We start from the raw sequence: 23,555 nt of genomic DNA, 5'->3' as shown, positions 1-23,555 counted from the left end.
GCACAGGAACTTGTATTAACATATTTAAATCATAAAAGTCCTTAAATATTCCACATCTGTGGATTATGTACTTAATTAAAAGCATTAGTGGATGCCATTTCATACAAGTAGGTCAAAATGTAATAAAGATGATAATAATAGACATTGAGGATTAGGGCTCGCTTGAAGAGTATACATACATACGCTAAAATACCAAAGACAATAATCTTATAGCCAATATGACAAAACAAAAAGCTATTCGAGTTCGACCTATATTGGCTCCACGGAAAAATTGGAATTTATTTATTTATATTCACTATGAGTGAAACAGGATTAATATATAAAAAGGAACATATTTGACAAAAAAATAAAATAAAAAAATACATAAAGCATATGAGGTTCAGATACATCATACAAAGATAATGTCACTGCTTTTTGGAGATGGCTCTCATCCCAATTCCCAAACAAATTTTCTTATCTTAAAAGCCTTTCCTCAAAAAAAGAAAAAAAGAAGCCATATCTTATCAGTTTGAGACTTAAAAATAGTTTTGAAACAGGGTAAATTTGAAAAATAATGTAACTGTCTAAATACCGATGGACAAATTAATTAAATAAAATTGTGGCGTCATTCCCGACTCATGAGCTAATTAAAAAAAAATAGCATAAATTAGGACACAATTCTGATTTTACAATTTTTGTGTTTGTAGTTTAGAAAAGAAATAAATATCAGTAAAATCTACTCCTATGACCTAGTTTCAAAAATATATAGACAAGAAGAAGGTTAGATAAATAATATCTTTCTAGGTTTAGAAGGACAATATTTCAAAGTTTGTGAGTAGTTTTGAAGTATTATCCCATATTTATGCTAGGTTAGATTCATTTTAGGATATAGATTCACATATAATGGATTTCTTCCTCATAAAATTTTAACTATAAAATAAACAAAAATAAATAAATTGAAAACACACATATGGGAATTCAATAATTAATAAATTTGGTAATCAAGTACGAGGACCCGAGAGAAAACTGGAATGTATGTATTCGTAAAAGTTTTGGGGGGTTTTGATTTTCTATTATTGACATGAATTATTAATTCGATGAACCAAATTATGTAGTTTTGCTTATGTTAATTGTTTATTTATTTTATGAGTTTTAATATTTATATGAGAAAAAAGGGAAGCAATTGCATTGGTGTGCGCATCAATGGTCGGCTTTCCCTCAAACGGTAAGATCATTGAATGTCCAAATCCCCACCGCAGATCCTGCCTCACTGTTCCTTTTCTTCCTTCTCCACTTTACCCAATATCTATAATTCTAAATTATACACAAACAAACAATTATCTATTCTTTCTTTGTTATGGCACAATAATATATATATATATATATAGATATATATGTATATTCAAATCTATGAACAAAGGAAGAATGAAATATCGGTCGAATAAAAATGCGGAACACATTTAATTTTTGCTGAAAAGCTATTTACTATATATAATCGGTGAAAAAGAAAAAGAAAAAAACACAACCCTTTTAGTTATGCTGAATTGTGTTTTTTTTTTAGTTACGAAATGCAATTCTATCGATTTGAAAATATATTTTCTTTAGCTAGAAAAGGTCTCTCTAGGAAATTATAGGCTTTCCGTCCATAATAACGAATAATTGATAATATATGTGAAAACATAAATCATTTCTTTCTGACGGTGACCCAAAGTCTACTGTAAACAAAATTTCAGTTTCTCTCCAAGATAACTTTTTGCTCGCTGAGTAAGTTATCCATGTTTGTTATGATGCAAAGTAATCAGGCGATGATATAATATATGTGCTAGATTCGGTTTTAATATATGGACCCATCATATTACGTATCGCCTACATTACCACATATCGTAGTTCAAAATCTGATTCTCATTAAACTCATTCAAATTATTCGCATATATATATGTGAGTTGGCATTAATCAATTTTAATTAGTATATGAAAGTTGTGATGATTACGCATATATACATTTAAGTTCCGAATATTAATAAACATCATGATCTTAAATTTCTTTAAGAAAAATAAAAATAAATCATGATCTTAATTTATTGTCACAATACTAGTGTATTTTTTGTGATGACATAATTTGGTTTTATATATCCATCATGACACTATTTATGCACAAAACGAACCACATGTTCACAAAGAACATTTCATGTTCACTGTTGCAATTGTAATGTTGTTGTTTTTGGCAATATATGTAGGTTATAAACATGAGTACTATTTTCACCAGTAACATCTACATTGGATTATTTCGACCTCATCTTTAATCCACCAATCAGTTAATTATGCAAAACACATTCACATCTTAACTTGATCGATTGCAGCATTTATCTGTGTAGATGCATGGTGTATAAATTCTGTACTGGAGTTGAATATGCCCGAATTAAATTTTGATATTATGGTAGTTGAATAATTCCGCTGTAGAACTTGTTTTTCATGGTGAAACTTCTAAAATGTGTTATTTACGTAGCTCAACAATTGTTGAAACAAATGGATGGTATCTTTATCAAAGTAAAAGAACAAAAAATTGTAGAAATTTTCAAGATATGATGATGGAAAATACCTAATGTTAGGAGGATATATAATAATAATGGATAATATTCTTAGGATATTAACTTGAGAAACATTCTTTGGATTTGATATAATATGGGTCTTAGTAGGTAAACCTCATATTGAGTAGAATTTCAACGGAATAAGACTTCGGCCTTATACAAGAGGCTGGGCCCTCACAAGCAACACATTGTGACTATTTGTATGTGTGTTATATATACCCATAGAGCAGGAGAGAGAAGCCATCACCATATGGTTCTTCTATGTCCCTCTTTGTGCTTAGGTTTTATTTTGGATGTGACCTTTTTATGTATATTATGATAAAATTTAAAATTTATGTGTCGGGTCATGACATCATTAATTCTATATAGAACATTTATATTGCATGTGATGTTTCTTATATGAAACAGTTTTATCGATACTACGACTAAAGGTTTAAATAGTGATTCTGTTTGCTGAGTTCAACTGGTAGAACTGCAATAAATACATACGGTCATTTATTATTTTTATTTTTTTAAATTACATATTGCTGTATACGTACAGTAATTAAAAAGAATTATTTTGTTGAGTTGTGAAACGTTAATCTTGGATCTGCTGTGAAGCTATGACGATTAGATCAGATGATGATATCAACTTACATATAAGAATCTTATAAGAATTTTTGGGATATTAGACTTGTATTAGCTTTGTTCAAAAAAAAAAGACTTGTATTAGCTTGTCATATAGTTTTCTCATTGTTTCTTGTGTATTGCTCTTTCCATTTTTGTAGAGCACAAAAAAGAAAAAGAAAATATCTTATATATAGTGAAAATCTGCATTGGCGAAAACTGACCATAACTTTCATATGAACAAAAAAACAGAAACAGTGTTGCATGAAGTTTTTCCATCTTCCTCAAATTACATATATTGTTTTATGAGTGTCGAACTTGGGACCCAACTGTTAATAACTTAATATTCTGTTGACAAATGAAGGAAGGATGTGGCACGGTCATGCGTCTCTAGTTTAGTGTGTGATGATTTATTTTTGGTATAATGAAATAAATGTGTTAGTTAGTTATGGATTAAATTAATTATATAAAATTTGAAAAGTTAAGCTGAAACGTTAGTTAGAAATTTTTGAATCATTCTTTTTACCTTACTTGTTTCGTTTGTTCTGCTTTCTTATTAACCAGGTTTGTTCAATTTCGTTCCATATCCGTTTTTATGTTTTGCAGCAGAAAGACAGTCTCTAAGACAACTGCGCCAATTAGTATATGAAAACAAATATATATATATATATATATATATATATATATATATATAATATGTTGGTGGGGACATTGTGGAAGAGAAATAGTGACCTACTAATTTTTTGGACAATTCAAATTTAAAGGAAGTGTACCACAAACTCTAGGCTTCACCTAATGTGTATATCACCTACTCTTTTGTTATAATTATGCTTATATACATATACACGATCGCAAACACACAACACTCATGGCAATTCTCATCATTTTTTTCAATTATTCTCATCATTTGTTATGATAGATAGGAGCGCATTTTACCATTTAAACTATCATATTATTTAATATAATCGTATTTCTATAACTAAAAACATTGCAGCAATGTTATCAAATTTCAACTTTCTTTTTCCCTTTAAAGCAAAAGGGTGAATATTTAATAAAAGGACGAAAAAATGAGTGCAGCATTCAAATAAAGTTTAAATAAAATCTTTAGACCAACCTTTTCTTGTTTGGTGGGTACACATACGAGAAAATTAGTGTAATTCAAGAAAGCAAGAAAGAATTGTTCCAATGATCTATATGCATTAACAAAAATAAAGAATTGCTGAATAACTAAATCTAAACACAATTAACTACTCCAATGATTGAAGTAGAAATTTTGTATATTTTTCACTTGTTTTATGTTGTTTTTGTCGGTTATCAACACCTTTTTAAGACACCAAAATATATAAGAGTTTACTATGCAAAACCGATATATACAAACTTTTACTTCAGAATGATCTTGTAGTCTAGTTAATTTATTTTGGAATTTATAATAAAATAAGTTAATAAATTTTTTATAATAGAATAGATTAATAAAGGTTAAGCTAGTAGTGACTTGAGCATCAACCTTTCCAAAGAAACGACTAGTTTGTTCTCTCTAATTTTATTTCCAATTGAAAAAGATTGTAAAGGAAATATTCTAGTCCCAACAGATAGAGAAATGTATAAAATTTGGTATAGAGAGATTCTTTTGATTTACCATGACAGAGAAAAAAAAAAGATAACTGAAAAACAATAAATAAACCCATTTAGAAAAGACAAGTAAACTATTTGTTGAATCTTGCTTAATACTATAATAATGTATTGGTGAGCTAGTGAAAATGAAGGGAACAAATAAAATATCAGTCTTGGGTTTGGGAAAGAAAGAGCAAATGTTAGTGAAACATGCAGGCATTTTTGCAGCGATGGAGGACATCGATCTGAGTGTGATAAAAAAAACATCCATTGCTGCTATTAAATAAGCTAATGTTACATTTCTAATAATATGTGGAAAGACACTAAAGAATTGTAACTTCTTTTTTGAATTAATAGTAACAATCATGAGAAATGCAATGAATCAAGTAAATAACTACTATACTTTTCTTAAGACAAAAGCTAGGGAGAGTACGTAATAAAAGAGGTGTCGGGAGGAGTTGACCAAATTCACAACTTGGGGCAGTCTTTCAAGACAGCACGAGGGGTAGTCTCAAGAGTGAAGACGTCGTCGTTTCCTCCACTCTTGTGTTTTTTGTTTTTTTTTTTTGTTTTTCTTTATCTAAACATCCCTCTTCATTTTCTTTTTCATTCATCTTTCTCAGTTACTTTTAAAAATAATTGATGCACTATATATTGTCAAATCAGAATGTTTGGAAGGGAAAACATTTTCTTCTGTGTGATATGTACTATCTTAAAGACCTTAAATTTAGATGATTCACTGTTAAAACAAAACTTTCGAGATGCAGTATATATGTTTTTCTACATTTACTAGTTTCAATTTTAAAGCATACGTACTATGAGCACCGCGGTTAATTAAATCAAAAGCAATGCATTTGTGTCCGTATCCAAGTTTATTATGAGTACTCAACTTGACACAAATGATATTGTAGATAATAAAATGTTTCGTTTATCACCATGCAAAATTTCAAAAGAAACTAAGTAAATGACTATTTTCCAAATATTTCCTCTTTGTTATTGAAAGGATACTTGACCGTCTTAAATCAAAATAAACTGAATAATTCTAAGAGTTTATGTTAGCAATAGGTGTGAGATGTTAAGCGAGCAGCAATGTTTTTAAACCCGACCCAGATAATGAACCGAATTATCTTTTGGGTCATCGGATCAACTAGCTTGAACTACGGACCAATTGATTAAAATTTATTAATAAATTAATATTAATAGAGATCTTAGAGTTTTTATAAATAAAAAAACAAAAATAATCAAATCATGTTTAATAAAATATAAAATCAAACAATAATAACAAAATGATTAAATTTTTTAAATCCAACTAAATGTTTAACATTGTAACAAATATAGTAGGAGATTACCAATGACGAAAATAAACTAATAAAACATCGTGGATTCAAACAACTAATCTCGGTTGTCTCTTTCACCATTCGATTCATTTTTTAAGGCGACATTATGAAGTGTTCACCAAAATCTAAAACATAAAATAAGTTTAAAAACTAATCGGTTTCATCTATTTTTATGTGATCTTAGACTATTTAGACATTTATTTTAAAACATCGATTAAAGAAACAAAAGTGTTAAATCATAAATAAAAATTAGACAAAACATTCATTAAATTTATATCAAATACTATGACTATCAAGTTATATAACTTGTATGAACGTCTAGACGACCGTGTTTTTAAAACACTAGTTAGCACCAAAACAATAAATACTTGGTTTTCGCAAAACGTAATTATCACAACACATGTTTTCCAACATTAAGACTCTGAACTTGTATTCCTTAGGACACATGTGGGTTGAGACGGTCCGGTGTGTGGAAGGATTGGTGCAAACAGAATAGTATCAAACTTACATGTAAATTTATTTTTATATATACCGCAGTGCACATATTAAACCGCCCGTGAAGCCATAAACGAAAACCGACACCAAATTATTCAAGAAAACAGAAAGTACCTAACACAATTAGGTGGAATGACAAATTAAGCTGGTTATTACAACATCGTAAGCGAAACACATCAAATCAGATCAAAATGTCACTCAAAAAATGCCTCCAAACGTTTGCTCAATATGTCGGCAGATACATACATCTATCCACTTATGGGATACCAAAAAGTCTAAAATAAAAAAAATAAACTACAGATATATTAAATTAGAGATAATTGAGCAAGAGGCTCCACCTGAGGATTGGACAGAACAATCAACCTCAAAAGTGATGTCATCAGACTTGAGAAACATTGGAGTATGATTTGAAAGGAAGAACCTAAATTGTGGACCATAATGAAAGTGTACTGAATCTCAGAGCTCCACTCTCTGCATCAAATCGAAGCATCCAGTTCCTGAAAGCGCAGGCAAGCCAAGACAGATTCTAGCAGAGGGGGTTTCTAATGTGTCCTTTTCTCCATAAGTAGCTGCTTGGACAATGAACTTAGTGGCTGTTTCAAAAGTCATTCTGCAGAATGGTGAAGTTGATTCTGCAATTCCTCCCATACGGCTCATTGGTCGGTATCCACCGGAAAAGGTCATATAATCTGCAATGAGGTTCAAGTGTCTGATGCTTACAGAAATGCCATATGATTTGAAGACGTGGTTTATTTCCCTGATTATTGTTTCTCTAGCTGCTTCAACTCCAAAAATGTTGAGCATATCGTGAATGCTGTTGCTATACAAGTACCTGACGTCAAGTTTATCTTGGAATTCCCACAGTGCAGGGAAATCAACTCCTGATGCGTGGAGAGCTGGTGAGGCTTTCTTTTCATCGTTGGATATTTCTCTTCTCTCCTTTGGATTGTCTCCATGGTAGATCACCTGAGGATCACCACAATTAGCCACTGTGCATCGTTCAATCTTCCCAGAATTCTGGATGTAAACCTTCTGCGCCGTTTGTTGAGCAATCTGTAAGAAAGAAAAATAAGGGCTTTGCTCACATCATCAAAGTCATAAGAGACCTAGCTTTTATATAAAAAAAGGTACCTGGGCAAGTAAAATATGAGGGTCATCTGTAGCAAACTTGAAATGGACCTCAAATTTCTCTCCTTCACCTTTCACAAAGATATGTCTGTCACTTTTAGCTCGAACAAATTTCCGTCTCTTTTTTTTACTCTGTTCTTTGACATTCTTTACCCCTTTTACCTCTTTTTGAGGTTCCATAGACTCTTCCTGCGGTTCCGGAGTATCTTCCTTGCTAACTTCTGTGTCCTCATTCTCACTATCCATCTCAGGGTCCTCTACTCCACTGATTGAAGATGGTTCGTTCGTCTCATCTTCAGAGTTTTCCTCATAATCCATCTCATCTGTTTCTTGTTTCTTCTGTTTCTGTGCATCTGAACCAAGATCATCAACTTCTGTACCCTCGCCATCATCATCACCATCATCTTCATTCTGCTTTCCACTTACAGAATCATCATTATCAGTTTCATTTCCAGCTATTGGACCTGTGACATCATTGTGTATGCCCCTTATTCTATGGAGCATTTTCATGTGGGTCTCTATAGCGTCCTCCAACTTCCTTAAAAATACAGCCCTCATCGTCTCTTCCCAGTCTTCTTCAGTGATATCGGTGTGCTTCGGATAATGCTCTGGCTTATAGAGATTTATCTTAAGCTTGTGAATACTACAAACTTCATTCTCATAAACCGTATATGGTACAACTGACAGTTCCATGCTCTTTATTATATCTGCCACCGTTATCTTCCTCAACCTATCAGTAATATCATTTGCATCCTCCCTGCACAAACGACAAATCATAAAAGTTAGGATCTTTTCACGTGTAATATCTCCAAGATGTTGACAGTCAATGGCCAATGTTGCACTTTCATATTATATGTCACCACAAAAATACAGTTCTAAGAGAAGCTGCCCATCAATTTTCTGTTTTCTAATTTTAGTAATGAAAGAAGTCGAGAGATAATTAACGCCAACATAACTAAACCAACTTACTTTGTTTTGCCTTTCAGCAACGGGCATGTCATTATTGGTGTCTTAATGTTTGCTGCAGCTGTCATCAAAATCTCTTGTAAACGTGGAATTCCAAGTGTCACATTCATCTCTCCACGTCCAGCAAGATGGAAAGTATTCAACCTGTTAATTGACAGAACAAAGGATTTTATATGCAAATATTTCAGGAAAGATGCAAAAGCAAAGGCAAAAGCTGCAAGCATCCTCATATTACTCAGAGATTTAAGATTTATAAATATGAGTACCAATGTGATTCAGTTCCTAATTTGCACGGTGAAAGAATTAGCAAGACCACAACATAAAAAAGGAAAAAAAAAACTCACGTCATCTGTGTTGATGGCTCTCCTACAGATTGAGCAGCAAGTACACCTACAGGCTCCCCTGGCTGCGCAAGACTTGCAAAGAATTTTGACTTCACCAGCTTCAGTAGTTCTTCTTGTCTCACAAATTTAGAAGCAATACGTTCATTCATAGGCATTGCCTCTACAAACTTCTCAGCTCCCTTCTTAAGACTAATAGGCAGATCACTGATGTAACTACTAGCTCCAGATAGCATGTCTTCACTGCATTTTTGAAGGACCATATCTTGATTCTGAACCAAAGTAAGTTAAAATAACCACATAAGTTTCCCAAGAGCAGATAAAGAAAAGGTAAACTGTCAAAAACGAAGGCTTACTATTGTCAGTTCTTTGAACTTTTCAATGAAGCTAGACCGATGAACATCCACACCATCTTCACCATATTGGAACTGAATGATGGACCCATCAGCATCCCGGACAGTACAATCATAGTTGACTTTAAGACTCTCAAGATTTTTCATCAAGCATCTTTGCAGATACCCACTACGCGATGTCTTCACTGCAGTATCAACTAACCTGCAGACCAGAATTTTTAAGTGTTCACAATGCGACGAAATAAAGATAACAAACCAGCTGATGCTGACCGACTCTTAACAAAATTTTCGTAAGGATTACAACAGAAAACCTCAACCAAGTAAAAGTTTAACACAAAAACCAGATATATCAAAGTGAATGCCCACACATCAATTTGCAATGCGACAGCATCCTTCAAAGAATAGCATATCTTTTGAAAGTCGAAGAGTAGAAAATTTGACAGCTCCACTATCAGAAAAGAAGTTTGAAACACCTTCTATCTTAAAAGTAATTAACATATAATTTATGTAGGATAAGTATTAGTTACCCTTCTCGTCCAGCCATGCAATGGAAGTAATATTCTTGGGGGCGAAGACCACTTAGGAATCTGTCACTAATAAATCCCCCAGCTCTAGGGGACCAGTCCCATGGATGGAAACAAGGTAATGTCTTCCCAGAAACCATTCGGGGAACTCTTTTTCCTTCTAAATCTTGCTGGCCAAGGTGTGAAGAGATTTGCTGGAAGTTAACCTGCTCAAAGTAGACAACAAAAGAATGAAATGATAAAGCTTCGCCTCCCAAAAATTGTAATTTACTCTCCACAAAACTATATCCCTATAATATATGATGTTTAGAGCTAGCAACTCCACCTAGTTGAATGCAGAGAAAGTTGTAAAATTTACTTTCAGAGCTAATAGGCTTCATTGGAAAAACAACAAAAGTAAATCTATATCAAATTGATAATAATAAGTTATCTATATTTTCAAAAACCAACTTGTTTATCTCCTTCCCTAAATATTAAAAGTTATAGCTTGGAAAAGTTGGCATGAGCTAAAAAATCTGCAGAAGGATGACAAGATGGGTTCTAAGAACACAGAAGCTACAAACCGACTTCTAGATACTGAAAATGCGTACTTAAACTATCAACAACACCGTGCATATTGAAGGAGGCACCACAAACTCACCTTACTGCCCTTAGCCCCAGATATCGTCATTAGCGATATACAATTCCTTCCAGGTGTTTTTAGTAACCCATCAGACAGTAAATCGTTCATCACACCCTTGCTTGAACACTGGTTGAGATAATTTACGATGCTCCTGTCCAAAGATGCCAAAGCAGATTCCCCGTCCTCATAAAGAATTCGTTCTATTCTGGATCTCATGTCCTGAGGATCTGCAGGCAAGACAGTATATATATCAAGTTTATTTGATAAACTACAATTTCAATGCCTCATACTATAACAGAGGGACATCCGTGCTCCAGAATGTAACAAATGACCATGGTGGCAAGTCTGAACACATTAATGCAATACATACTTTCCAGCAAGATATACATACCTATCTGAACATCAACATCTATGCCAAAGGTTTTACGGAGTACTCTTTCACCAACATTTTCACATTCTTGAAGTTGCTTCGTCCTCTCTTCATCCATATCTTTTAAAATAATAAGATCATCAACGCCACAGGTGAAACCGTGGGTCTGAAAGTTGTAAAAACAAGGATTCAGGATGCAAAACTCTGTAACAAATGAAAATAAAATTATCAACAACACGAGAGCACACCTGAAGAAAGACTGTAAAGAGACGACTAAAAACAGAGAGCAGATTTCCTGCAGCATTTGAACCATAAAGCTCATGCACTGTATGAACCAGCCCATAGTCAGCAAACTGAGCCTTGTCGATCACACCGCAGACGAATTCATTTTTTCTGATGTGCAATTTATCTTCATTAAGATTCTGTTTCCATGACTCGTCAATCTCTTTCTTTTTGGTCAAATCTCCACTGTTAGGTTTTACTTCTCTAGATCTACATTTGAAGAAATCAACTGGAAGTTTGGTAGCTTTCTCTACGGTGAAAGGCGGGTGACCTTTGGTTATCTGATTCAACACTGCAGTGATGACCTAGCAGAGACGAATAACCAGAACTCAGCTCATGAGAAGTAAAAGCATTTAGTGAACCCATTGATGACTCCCTAGATACAGTTTGTATACCAAAAGCACATAGCCACATGTGGAAAAACCAACTTATATAAGAACTAAGATAACAAAACAGAGCATACAAAGATTACCTGCTTCCCAGTCCAAAGAGGCACTGGCTTCAAAATAGCAGGCGTGACTGTCAACAGTTCTGCATCAGAAGCTGATACCATGACTTTCTTGCCAGATCTTCCAGAAAAAGTACTGAGTACCATGTCAGTGACACCGGAACTGAAGAGAAGCTGATTAAAATGATCTTTGTCCAAAAATGTGTCCCTTTTAGTAAGCAAAACGGAACTGACAATATGATCCTATTAAGAAAATACAAAGTCAATAAATATCACTGGTAAACAACCCAATTCGTGAAATCAAGACAATGATAAAAGCAAACTAAAGGTTTGAAGAAATAGCATGGAAGTTAAACCTGAATTAAAGCTCGAAGTGGCTCGCCATTAGAAGGCCTAGCATATTGGTTGTTAGCATTGACAATATTGTAGGCCTCAGCACGTGAAATCTCATCTTGTGGAAAATGCACATTCATCTCATCACCATCAAAATCTGCATTGTATGTACTGCAACCAAAGCAATATTTTAAGCCACTTTTGAGATAAAAGTCAAATGCATGTGGAAAATAAACCGAGACATGGTAAAGGTCCACAAATGTAAATTTGAAAGGAGATTGCAAACAAGGTAAATAATGACATCTGGGAGATCCGGCATTCTCTATATCCACAGGAGTCTACCTGCAATTTGCATAGTGGAGACGAAGTGTTTTCTCCCCCTTCAGAACACGGACCTTGTGCGCCATTAAGCTAGGTTTATGTAATGTTGGCTGCCAGTGAAAAAAAATAGTTGAGAACATAAATTTAACATTTAGCACAGACAAAAAGGTGTACACCAAACAATGCCTGAGTCCGTATTAAATACTGAAGAAAGAAATGAAAAAACGTCCTGGGAAACCCACTTCGCAAAATTTGAGAAACATTTTATATAGGCAACATTGATGAAATAAAACAATATGTGTCCACACCTGACGATTCACAAGGACGATGTCACCATCTCGCATATGTCGATGGACAGTTTTACCTTCAAAGTTGATATCACAAGTTTTCCCAAGTTCTGTAGTGGCTCCTCGTGAGGACAGTAATTTTCTTGCAATTGCCCTTCGTGCTTTTTCGGTAGAGGGCAACTTCATTGTAGATGATTTGTCAGAGTAATGTGTAGCTCCAGGATGAATGTCAGGACCATTAATGATAGCTTCCCTTAACTTCTCCACATTCCAAGGAGTCACCCTCTGCAGCAATACATTTAACTTTCACTTCCGGAAAAACAAACATAAGGCTCCACTATAGGTTGGACAAGTATCTTTGTAAATCTAAGGATAGCTACAAGTCATCTCCACCAAAAGAGGAAAATGATGCAAAATCTGAAAAGAATAACCCAACATTTTCTCCATCTAAGAGTGTTGGGACGTGTGATTTAACAGCCAAAGATAATGATGTGTCAAGAGTGCAATTTACCGACATATGACATCATACCTCGGGATACGTCAATTTCAAAGCAAAACAAGGAGGAATTCCGATGTCATTAACAGCGATATAAGGATCTGGAGATATCACAGATCTGCACGCATGATTCACTCTCTTTCCCATCATTTTTTGCCGAAATAGCCCCTCTTTCTTCTCCAGCAATTGACATATTCCAGAGCTGTCTCTCTGGCTTTGAACTGCAAAGGAAATTAGCGATAATAGTCGGTCTACACCAATACAAGATGCTCTAAAGAGGCTGTCAAGTCAACAAGACAACAGATAAAAAAGTGGGGTAGCCGGTTGCTATACATAACTAGAGAAAACTAAGGAAGCTCTTTAGTAATAGATACATATCAAACAATGGCAAGAAGCTAACCTGTGGCAGTTTTGCTATCAAACAAGACATTGACTGATTCTTGAAGATTCCTCCATCTGAAAATTACCTTCGACTGATCTAATTTGTTAGTACAGGCATTCCCGAGTATATTATTGGATTCTATGACCTTATTTAGTCCTACGGTTTGAGGATGTTCCATAACCTGAAAGAAACAAAATCGTAAGAGAATTATGATCATACATGAGTTAATGGGAACAACCATCTGTTAGTATAGGAGATATAAAACTGGAAAAGGAAGATCGAGAGAACATGGACAGAAAGTGACGCACAGAGGTAATGCCAAAAGTTACAAAATTAAAAGTAACTCCAAAAATTAGAGAGGATATAGAAGCATCAAAACATTATAATTTGTAGGGAATTACTTACACTATCACCTCCTGTTGTTGGAGGTCTAAATTTAGTAGGGGGCACAAGAACACTCTCCAAAAAAAACATAGAGTAGTCAATTTTTTCAGACCCACTCTGCCAAAGATCACCAATGAAGGAGCAAAACTCGTGCTCATTCTGCCACAGATGTTTTAAGATATTCCTGACCTGATACAAGTGAATAATAGCAAGACACTATTACAAATTTGGAAAATTTTAACCGTGCCTTATTATAAAGTTAGGCCATATTAGAAACAAACCTCACTCGGTAAAAGGTCTCTTTTAGAATTATGCTCTTCAAACTCTGCAGCTACTTCCGTGGACTTTTCTCTTGTCTCTTTATCACCATCTTCAACTTCTGATAATGCATCAATGCCACTATCATCAAAGCCATCTGGATTTTCAACACTGCTAGTGGACTTCTTTAGCTTAAGCCCTCGAATGACATTAGCTCCAACATCGGAGTCTTTCATTGCTCTCTGTTTAAAAAGATTGTTATTGAAAGGAATATCACATCTTTTGCTGATATCAAGGAGGAGCATAACATAGAGAAGTGAACAAAAAAAAAAAAAAAAAAGCAGAAACATGCTGGACATGGAAATTCACTTTGGCAATCCAGTGCACACATGTTATATATAATGTCTACGAATAGACCTTTATAAGGGACAAACTACAGAAGTATGAGGGCAACAAATACATTCTCTACAATCCACAGAATCAATACAAAAAAGTATGAGGTCCTATATGTGTCTGACTTTGTTTAGTCTTCAAACCTAATAGAATGTCAAGGAAGAAATAATACGACAGAAATGAGAAGGGGTAAATAAAACTATTGTCAAAGTTGCCAGATATCAATTGTGAAAGTTATTTTTCTTAAGATAAAAAGAAAATGAGAAAACAGGAACATACTGAACTTGATGGGATTTGGCTAATCATGCTTCCTAAGACACGTTTCATACGCACACTAAACAACAGAGCAAGCACCAGGGCTAAATGGAACAATCCAAGACCTACAACTCCCAAAGACTCTAAAAGAACAAGAAGAATGTAGTCTGTTTTCGCCAATAACAGAACAAAGACTAAATTCTCATTTAAGCATACCATAATAAAATCTGCTTAGGAGGAACAATTAGAAGAGAACATACCATGCGAACCCATCCGAACATAGGCTTCTCGAGTTTAGGATTAATTCCTTTGCATCTACTACACGACTTTGATGACAACCTCATAAAATTCTTCAAGACAGCAGTGACTTCAGCAAACTGAAGAGATGTCCATCTCTGATCTTCCACGTCAGAATCTTCACATTCTTCGGATGAATCAGTGGTTACAACTGATTCACAGCTTTCATCACTAGACTTAGACTTAGTGGGAGTGTTGGACTCCAATTGCTTCGCGGAAACTATATCACCTTTAATGATGAGTTTCAGCTGAGAAACAGCTCTTTCAACCTTAAATTGAAAAGAAGAAAAAGGAGCATGAAGCACATTAGAATTAGTAAGTGCAGAATGAGACGCAACAAAATGAAATTAATCTCATGTATATCTTACATCTTCCGGTTTTGCCATAAAGTGATGACAGAAGAAACAGGCCCTCTGCAAGAAATTGAAAAGAAGATTGAAGAGCAAAGGATGGTAAATAGGAAAGACAAGCTCGATATGACCACAATGTCCTGGACAAGCAAGTTTGAGCTGACCACATGAATTGCAACTGCATTAAGAGGACAAGAAAAGCTTTAGATTAAGCAAAGAAAAAAGACCAAACATAAACAAGATTATCAGAGAAATAAAGATCAATAGCTACTTGCAAACAAATCGGTGTATGAATAGCTACTTCCAACTAAGAATCGACAATTCAAAGCCTAGACAGGTATAAAAAGGAGGTCTTTATAAAAGTTGCGTGAAAAAGGCGAGCTATTAAGAGCTTAGAAAGGCATGATAATTCAGGCCATGGTAAAAGGATATGGAAGAAAACTTACGCTTGCTTATCATCTTTAGGACCTAATTTAAGATCATAGAGACCACCAGGAAAAGGATTGCCCACGTTATCGTGTAAAATAGGACTGGTAACTTTCAGGAAACTATGCTTTCGAACATCTTGCTCTGTCATGAAACTGAATCTAACAGATTCGACCACCTGGGAAGCTCCCTGGATTCAAAAGGAAAAACTCGAGAACATAAGATAAACCATCCAAGGTCGAACACCATGGGAAACAATAAAGAGCGGTGAAAACTCAAACACACCTCTGTGGTTTGAGCGTGAGCCATTGCGTCGTCGGTGTCGCTTCTGGAGGCTGTGTAAACTGTGCGGCGAGATTAGTGTTTCAGCAAGAACGGAGACAATTAGGGTTTATCAATTGATACAAGTCGGGACTTTAATCGGAGTTTGAAAACAGAGAGAAAAGCGGCGCGAGCAACCGGACTTGTGAAGGTTTTTTTTTTCTTTTGAATCGGCGTGAAAGGGTTTTAGTTTTAGGGTTGAGAAAACTAAAATAAAAATTGTGTTTATTATATTATACACTCATTAAAAAAAAAAAAATGTGTTCTATCAAAAATGGAAGAAAATAAAACCTGTTCTTTTACGATATTCTCCCTGTAATCACCGTCATACTGTAGTTGAATTTGTCTAATCTCAGTTAATTCCATGAACGGGTTTCTGTTTTTTCTTCTCAAAATGAATTTTTTTTTGTCTAATCACAATTAAGTCCCAGTAGGATTAGTCTAGTCAGATAATTTATGTACATGAATAAATTCTGTTTTTTCTTCTAAAACGTCTTGTAATAACATGTTTTGTGCCTAATAAATTCTACACTAGCAATGAGAACCAAGGAACAAAACAGTTTAATAATAAAAGGAAAATGTCTAATATCAATCCCAAATTCCAATCTAAAAATAGAAAGTTATACAAGGCCTATGCACTTGAGAAAAAAAATCCCAAGGGACTATAGGGATTAAATCGTTGATTTGATCATGACCCTATACATCAATCGACTAAGAGACATAGGCTGCGTAGTAGTAGTAGTAGTAATATAGTAGCTGAACAAAACGGAGTTGATAATATTAAGGGATTTTTCATTTGGATGTCTTTTTTTTTTGGTTTTCTGTTTCTTATAACAAAACTGACACGCGCTTCTTCTTGTTGTGTTTGATGTTTGGATCTGTGAGAACCAGTTTTTACTTCTCCTTCTCCGTTTCTGTTTGGGAGGATGATTCTGGGTGGTGATTGTCTTTTGGCTTGGCTGGGACGACTTTGGCTGGGGTCGAACGCTCTGACTGAGACGAGCGTATCAGGATCTGCATACAGAGAGTGATGATACCTAGACCAAGCGCCGATATCGTGATACCTTTCCATGAAGAAAAGAGTTGTGCCCAGTGTAGGAACTTTATTGCTCCAAGAGTTAGTACGCATGCCCATGATAGAACCACCTGAGAAAAAGATCAAGAGATTTGTGAGTTTATAGATGGAACCAAGAGAATGTTATGAATTTTATAGACTCACCGCAAGGGACTTTATGGGACGGCCAATGTTCTGTTCTTGTTGACCGGGGAAAGTGTCTGCAGCTATGTGTTTGTCTAACAGAGCATCCTGTATCACAGAGACGAGATGAGAGAATACCAAAATGAAAGCTTTTCCAAGCTTTTCTCTATCAAATCTTGACCAAATATATTATTGCCAATAACTGAAACGTGGAAATACCAGTACATCCATAATTTTTACCTTAGCCACAAACTGATCTCTGCACCACTGTGCAATTGCGTCATCTGATTCAGGTAAGTCTTTCATCGAGTGACACTTGATGTGAACATGCACCTTGAAACCAGCAGCAATGGTTTGCGTTAATGGCGCAGGAGGTTTTAAAAGAAAAAGGCTTGGGATGGGATGAGTCCTACGGTTTCTTACACATTATAAAAGTAAAGGTGATATAAAGAGTTATGTTCGTTTCAGTAAATTGGATGGTGATGTGATCCAAGCCAGTGCATACTTTGAAATTTGTTGTGAGAAGAGTGCAAGATTCAACTGCTATACGACCTATTCATATTTTTGCTTGCTTACCACTGAAGGTTGTCCTTTGAATAGTCTTAGCATCGTGGGTGGTGGAGAGGTTTTTGGAATAGTCACTGTCATATCATAAATTGCTGGGACAAATGAACGCATATTACTAACAGCTGACACGAAACCCTGAAACAAAAATACAAGCAAGTCTAGTAATTAGGGCAGAAATCACAATAACAACCACCAAGTCGATCTGATGAAAATGAAACGTATAAAGGCTACCCATGCATTGAGATTTTGGATCATCATAGCAATCATTTTGCTTTTTAAAGGACACAGAGAAGATATCAAGTTGCCCCAGGAATGAACAAAAGAAAAATATTACAACTTACTTTGGTGCGAGGAATCAACACATTTCGAGGGATAGGCAATTCAGAGGAGGCTGCATACTCTTGTGCGGCTTTAAGTTTGGCTTCTGTAAAGCGAGTTCCCTCCACAAAAAGGGCTAACCAGAAAGGTCGAGGGAAGTCGCTCAAGCGCTGAAGACCTGACTGTAAATTTAGACAAACACACATAACTCATGGTCTGGAAATGAAGATTCTGCATTTTTAGGCTAATCCCCTCATGAACGAGGTAGCTGCACGTGCTAATAAGCATTTTACACAGGAGCAAAAACTAAATGAGTTGCACAAGGATACTATAAACCCATACCTTTAGAGTGCTTTCATCCTTGGCCCAATTTCTTTCCAGAAAGAGATACTCCGAGAACCACATTGACCAGCCTATGACCTGTATGTGTGTGAAAATTCTGTTTATGAGTACTATGAATATGTAACAGATAAAAAAGGCGGAGAAGTGTATTAACCTAAAACAATGATTTTTTCTCAAACGCAAAGCCAGGTATCAAATTTCTAACTTATAGAAGAGATTCAGAAATAGAATTAAAGATTACTACTATTTTCTCTCAAATCTAGCAAGCACACAGCAGTAAGCTAAAATATTCACATACTGGAAGGAATTTGGAAGACTTCTTCATTACAGCTAATGCGCTTCCCAGGCAACCTGACCGCTGCAAGGAAAGAAAATATGAAACAATAGATTAAAAGATGTAAACAGCATAACAGGGAGCGTGTTAAGAGAAAATATGATGATGCTATACTCTCTCATATCTCATCAGATGATCACTAGGGACTGTCACCTTCTACCTAAGATAATCTTTCTTAAGTAGATACTTGGAAGCAATACATGGTCCCATTGCAAGTATACATGCTTTCTCATCAAGAAGTCTATTATGTTGATCTCCATTTATGCATTCAAACAAAAACGTAGGAAGATAGATGAAACTGTGAGGTGAAATTATGTACCTGAGCCAGAATCCATCCCACAAGCCAATCAATATCACTTCGGTGATTACAAACGACAAGAGCATGTTCTTTGCCTAGAAAAAAATAGTAGGACAGTCAATGAAGTTACAGATTCGTTCTTACATAGGAATTTTATATCTTGAAGACATCAGAAACTGATTTGATTGCCAATAAGCATATGAACTTACCCATTCGATTGAAGGTCTCATTATCAGCAAACACTTGGATCTAAGGGAAAAGAAACAAGAAATTTGAGAGGAACTCATAGAGTTAGATAAGATAAAACAAAATCCAAGCTTAACAACCATTTAGTAAAAAGGAGAAAGCTTGTGGATACCTTAACTCCAGCCCACCAGTCAACTATCCATACAAGCTCCAACCACAAGGTTTCTGCAACCACCCGGTTAATTTTTCTGTATGTGTTCTTAGACAGTGGTCGAATGAGTACATAGCAAACTGCCTGAAACAACAATATGTAGTAGTAAACATCAAAACTGAAGCAAACGAAGTTGAGAGAAAAAAAGATTCCTTCCTCGATTCAATCAACATAGAAATCAAGATAAATCTGAAGAAAGTGATACTTAATCGCAGAATCAAACAACACTCTATAGCTCAGTGCATGAGCTCCACGAGTCAATTTCGAGCTTATACTCTCATATGCACACTCAGAATTAAGACACAATCACCGACAAAAACGAAAGAATCAAAGTTTCTGGAGAAGGAAACCCTAAAAGCAGTGAATCAAAACAAAAGAAGAAAGGATCTACAATGTAGAACAACAACGGAATCTAAAAAGAGTAACACCAGAAACGAATCAGAAACCAAACCTGAAAGAGATTGACAGCGAGACCAGATATGAAGAAGAGAAGGCCCAAAGGCACGATGACAGCTGCAGCAATCACCATCCTCAAAAAATCCCACCAACAAAAGCTAATGTGAGGAGAGAGTACAAAGAAGAAAACCCAACAAATCGTTCCCCGAGATTTCCAGAAACCAATGAAGAAATATTTTACCCCAGATTTCAAGACAAGTTGCAGAAGTTTTTTAAAAGGGGAAAATAAATAACCCAACCAGAAAAAAAGAGAAAAAAAATCGCAAAATTAACTTTGCGATTTAATGGGAAAATTTTGAGAAGAGTGTTTGTAACTCTGGATTTTTATTGATTGATTGATTATATACGGAGATGATCACGAGGACACATTCGAACACGGCAGAAGCGTTTTTTCTTGTTATTTTGATTTTAGCCCCTCTATTTGTTTTCATACTTCAAAACATCTCCTATCTCTTCGACTTGGTTGGATTGGCCAACTTTGAAGTTTTGAACTATGCAATCAATGGGCAAGGAAAAAAAAAACGTCTGTCGGAAATTGATCGGTATACACTACCAAGATGTGATTACTCCTAATTTTTTAAGTTAGGATTAATTCCCTTTGCATGTGGTAAAAAGTGCTAGCTGGACTTTCCAATTAATTATAATGTTTGTATGGTAAGCTTATATATGGAAATGTAACGTCCAAATATTTCAAATCAACAGATTTATTTCAGGTGAATCCAAAAAAATTGTTACATAATTCTTAACACTCATAGACGACCACCAAAATGGTTTTACTTTTACCAATAAAATGGCCTAGTGGCGGATCTTAGAACCTTAAAGAGAATGTAATTGGAGAAAGGATTAATGTGTTACCCATACCGCTTAATATATATCCTTATTAGTCTGATATGCTACTTGTCACTAACATCGAATCCTTTGTTCATGTCTGGCCCTAGTCTGAAGGTGACTAATATACTAATATTACCGTGGATGTTTAAGTGCTCCACTTTGTTCCATATGTTTTCAATTTTTCCGTTCAATTCTTCCTCTTTTTGCTATTCTCTAGCCGATGCCTTTTGTTTTTTTGCTTGTAAATTAAAGCATGACGTCTTTGTGATTCTATTCACATGGTTTGGTATGGTTCTGATTGTTTATGTGCGGTGTAAAGTATGAGAGTCTTTCATGGTTTGTATAAATATAAACTAAATGATATTTAAGTGCACGTTTGATTCTTTAGTATTCTAATATCGAAATTTCATTTCAGTAAAGTTCAAACATTTTTTAATTTTTTTGTTATTAAATATTTGAAGTTACAAAAGTATTGTTGAAGTGGTTGATCTATCTAACCAAATTTTCTTTAAATATAATGAAGAATCAAAACAAACTAAAGAACAAGTTCATCATCTAGTTATTTTCAGCTGTACTATGCTCACCGCTTTATTCAGATTCTCCAATAAATTTTGCAGCAAAGTGGAAAAGATAACAAAAAAAACAAATAAGGGTTGTTGAGTTTTTAGTTACAATTTTCCCTACGTAAGATCATTTGCCTTAATTCACGTAACATAGCCACATGCTATCATTTCTATGTGATTGTACATATTCATAACAAATAGTTGACTGCCAGACAAAATATGTTAGAAACGTATGCATACACCTTTTTTCTTTTTACAACAATATATATGCATACACTTGACGCATCCTTAAACATATTATGATTTTTCTTTCTTTTTGTCAATGTGGACTAAATTATCCAATTTGAAAAAGAACAATGGGAATCGAACCTGAAATACTGAGGCGCCAACATTTTTACTTATAATTTTAAAAATGATTTATGTAAAACATTGCTTGTAAGTTTTAACTATAGTCTCAAAATGACACCAGAAATTATAGTTAGTAATTGCTCTGTTTTTAATTACTTTTTTCTCGGTTAGAGACTAAATCACTTATTTTGCAGATATTTTTTTGCATTGTATAACCAAACAAAAAATTTAGTTTTGTTCTAGTCTCCTAAATTGTAGCAAAGAACCAGTGGAACAATGACAAACAAAAAAAAAACAGAGAAAGCCTTAGCTTCCTAACTAGTTTTCAGGTGATGTAGAAAGAACTATGAAATTAGTCCGCAAGTCTTGTTGTGAGCTTTTTCTTGGAAGGACGACTTTGTGGGATATTCAACAACGACAGCTTGACTTTATATCTTAGCTAGTGTTCTTCGTTTTGATCAACTGAGAGTGTGTGAGGTCTTCAAGTTTTGTCATTTTATTTTTCAAAGTTAAGTGTTTCTCGATTAGTTGAGGAATAAGATATCAAGAGCTAGAGGGGGGAGATGCTGTTAGAAGATCTCATCGAACGTTGCAATGAATATAACTGAGGAGATTGCAACTGCTTTAGCTTATTTTCACACTGTTTTCCAATTCTCAAACCCTATTTCGATCTCTAAAGTGATGTCTGAATCCACTTGAGTTCCTTAAGCTACTACGATCATCTTTGGCTTGTCTTCATCTTTCTTCTCAGTGATAGTATACGCACACGCTTCCAGCGGCAATCTTTAACTAACAAAACCCATGGAAACATTGATATAACGTAAACAGGAGTCGTTTCTGCTTACATGATTCATAAACATAGCATCATGCTGATTGAGAATTCTGCAAATTATCCATCAAACTGTAGATCGCAGATGAGACACACATGACGCAGAGACAATGCCAATGCCATTTTGGCTTCAGTCTGAAACATTACCATTCAGATTTTTGCCAGAGACAAGCAAAAGTTCATATATTTACTTCACAGATTTTTACTTGTCGTATATTTTGGATGTTTTGGACTTTGAATGATAAAGAATCCTACATCATTTTAAAAACTAAACATCAAAAGTGACTAAAATTTTAAAAGTTTCACTTCTAGTTTGGCGGGTTGAGCCAGGCCCGTGCAGTAGTGCAACGCATGGGCGACTCGTGGAAGCCCAGATAGCAAGCTATCATAGCGGGCTTTCTCCCTTAAAAGATAGAGTTAATATCGTGTGAGCCGATGGCCCACATATCAGATATTAAACTGATAAGAACAGATACTACACTTGATCTTAGCCAAAAGGCCGAGAAAGGTATGATTAGAACGAATGGCTCAGCTTCTTATTTATACTACAAAGCTTATGACCAACGATCCCTAGCTTGTCGATGTGGGACTTTTAAAAAAGGGTTTAGCCAAATGTACTCTTTAGTCTTCTCTTACGCATATTTCTTCTTTAATCAATTACATATGAACTATCAATACAAAACAATGAATAAATTTGTCTTTTAATGCATCTTTGTTCTCTGTGTTCGTTGCCACTGATCACAGTCTGTGATTCACAGAACTATGTAAACCCAGAAGAAGAAAGATGGAAACTTGAGAAAGAATCTTCAAAGCAAAAACGGAGGAACTTTTTCTGCTCTGTGAATTGATGCACTGATGCTCTGACTCATATAGAATTGCGTTAAACATGGCTTCATCAATATAAGGATCCGAACTATCAATA

The 23,555-nt window shown here is 34.9% G+C and overlaps 2 protein-coding genes and 2 non-coding genes across 5 annotated transcripts; all 4 read right to left on the bottom strand.

Annotated features, from left to right (window-relative positions):
• Nucleotides 1-6,684: 6,684 nt before the first annotated feature.
• Nucleotides 6,685-16,389, bottom strand: NRPA1 (nuclear RNA polymerase A1; the record flags this gene model as incomplete). 2 transcript variants are annotated; one of them, NM_001339881.1, is made up of 21 exons in its annotated part: nucleotides 6,685-7,668; nucleotides 7,747-8,500; nucleotides 8,713-8,853; nucleotides 9,054-9,322; nucleotides 9,407-9,605; nucleotides 9,931-10,133; nucleotides 10,568-10,776; nucleotides 10,941-11,085; nucleotides 11,168-11,506; nucleotides 11,674-11,892; nucleotides 12,006-12,153; nucleotides 12,325-12,413; nucleotides 12,612-12,875; nucleotides 13,120-13,307; nucleotides 13,487-13,649; nucleotides 13,874-14,041; nucleotides 14,134-14,352; nucleotides 15,019-15,324; nucleotides 15,424-15,583; nucleotides 15,852-16,021; nucleotides 16,117-16,389. In NM_001339881.1, the coding sequence occupies 21 exons, from the start codon at nucleotides 16,138-16,140 to the stop codon at nucleotides 7,072-7,074; spliced, it is 4,974 nt and encodes a 1,657-aa protein (NP_001325828.1). The 2 variants fall into 2 exon arrangements, with proteins under 2 accessions (NP_001325828.1, NP_191325.1); NM_115626.1 differs by having other exon boundaries at nucleotides 7,072-7,668; nucleotides 16,078-16,140.
• Nucleotides 11,973-12,167, bottom strand: U2.2*. Its single transcript, NR_141497.1, has one exon. It is a non-coding gene; the product is annotated as an other RNA (small nuclear RNA).
• A 303-nt stretch (nucleotides 16,390-16,692) lies between the features above and the next one.
• LPAT2 (lysophosphatidyl acyltransferase 2) lies at nucleotides 16,693-20,503 on the bottom strand. The gene is made up of 11 exons (NM_115625.4): nucleotides 20,058-20,503; nucleotides 19,568-19,690; nucleotides 19,419-19,458; nucleotides 19,231-19,304; nucleotides 18,876-18,935; nucleotides 18,578-18,655; nucleotides 18,259-18,417; nucleotides 17,927-18,052; nucleotides 17,591-17,683; nucleotides 17,372-17,458; nucleotides 16,693-17,298 (listed from the first exon to the last, which is right to left on the bottom strand). Exons 1-11 carry the CDS (start codon nucleotides 20,133-20,135, stop codon nucleotides 17,047-17,049), a joined length of 1,170 nt encoding a protein of 389 aa, NP_567052.1. The 5' UTR covers nucleotides 20,136-20,503; the 3' UTR covers nucleotides 16,693-17,046.
• Nucleotides 20,504-22,681: 2,178 nt separating this feature from the next.
• Nucleotides 22,682-23,544, bottom strand: U2.2. The gene has a single exon (NR_141696.1). It is a non-coding gene; the product is annotated as a U2.2; snRNA (small nuclear RNA).
• Between the last annotated feature and the right edge of the window lie 11 nt (nucleotides 23,545-23,555).

Source organism: Arabidopsis thaliana, chromosome 3 (assembly GCF_000001735.4).
Source record: "Arabidopsis thaliana chromosome 3, partial sequence".
Lineage (NCBI taxonomy): Eukaryota > Viridiplantae > Streptophyta > Magnoliopsida > Brassicales > Brassicaceae > Arabidopsis > Arabidopsis thaliana.
The sequence above is the reverse complement of the archived record's forward strand: the minus strand, read 5'-3'. Positions and strand labels throughout refer to the sequence as shown.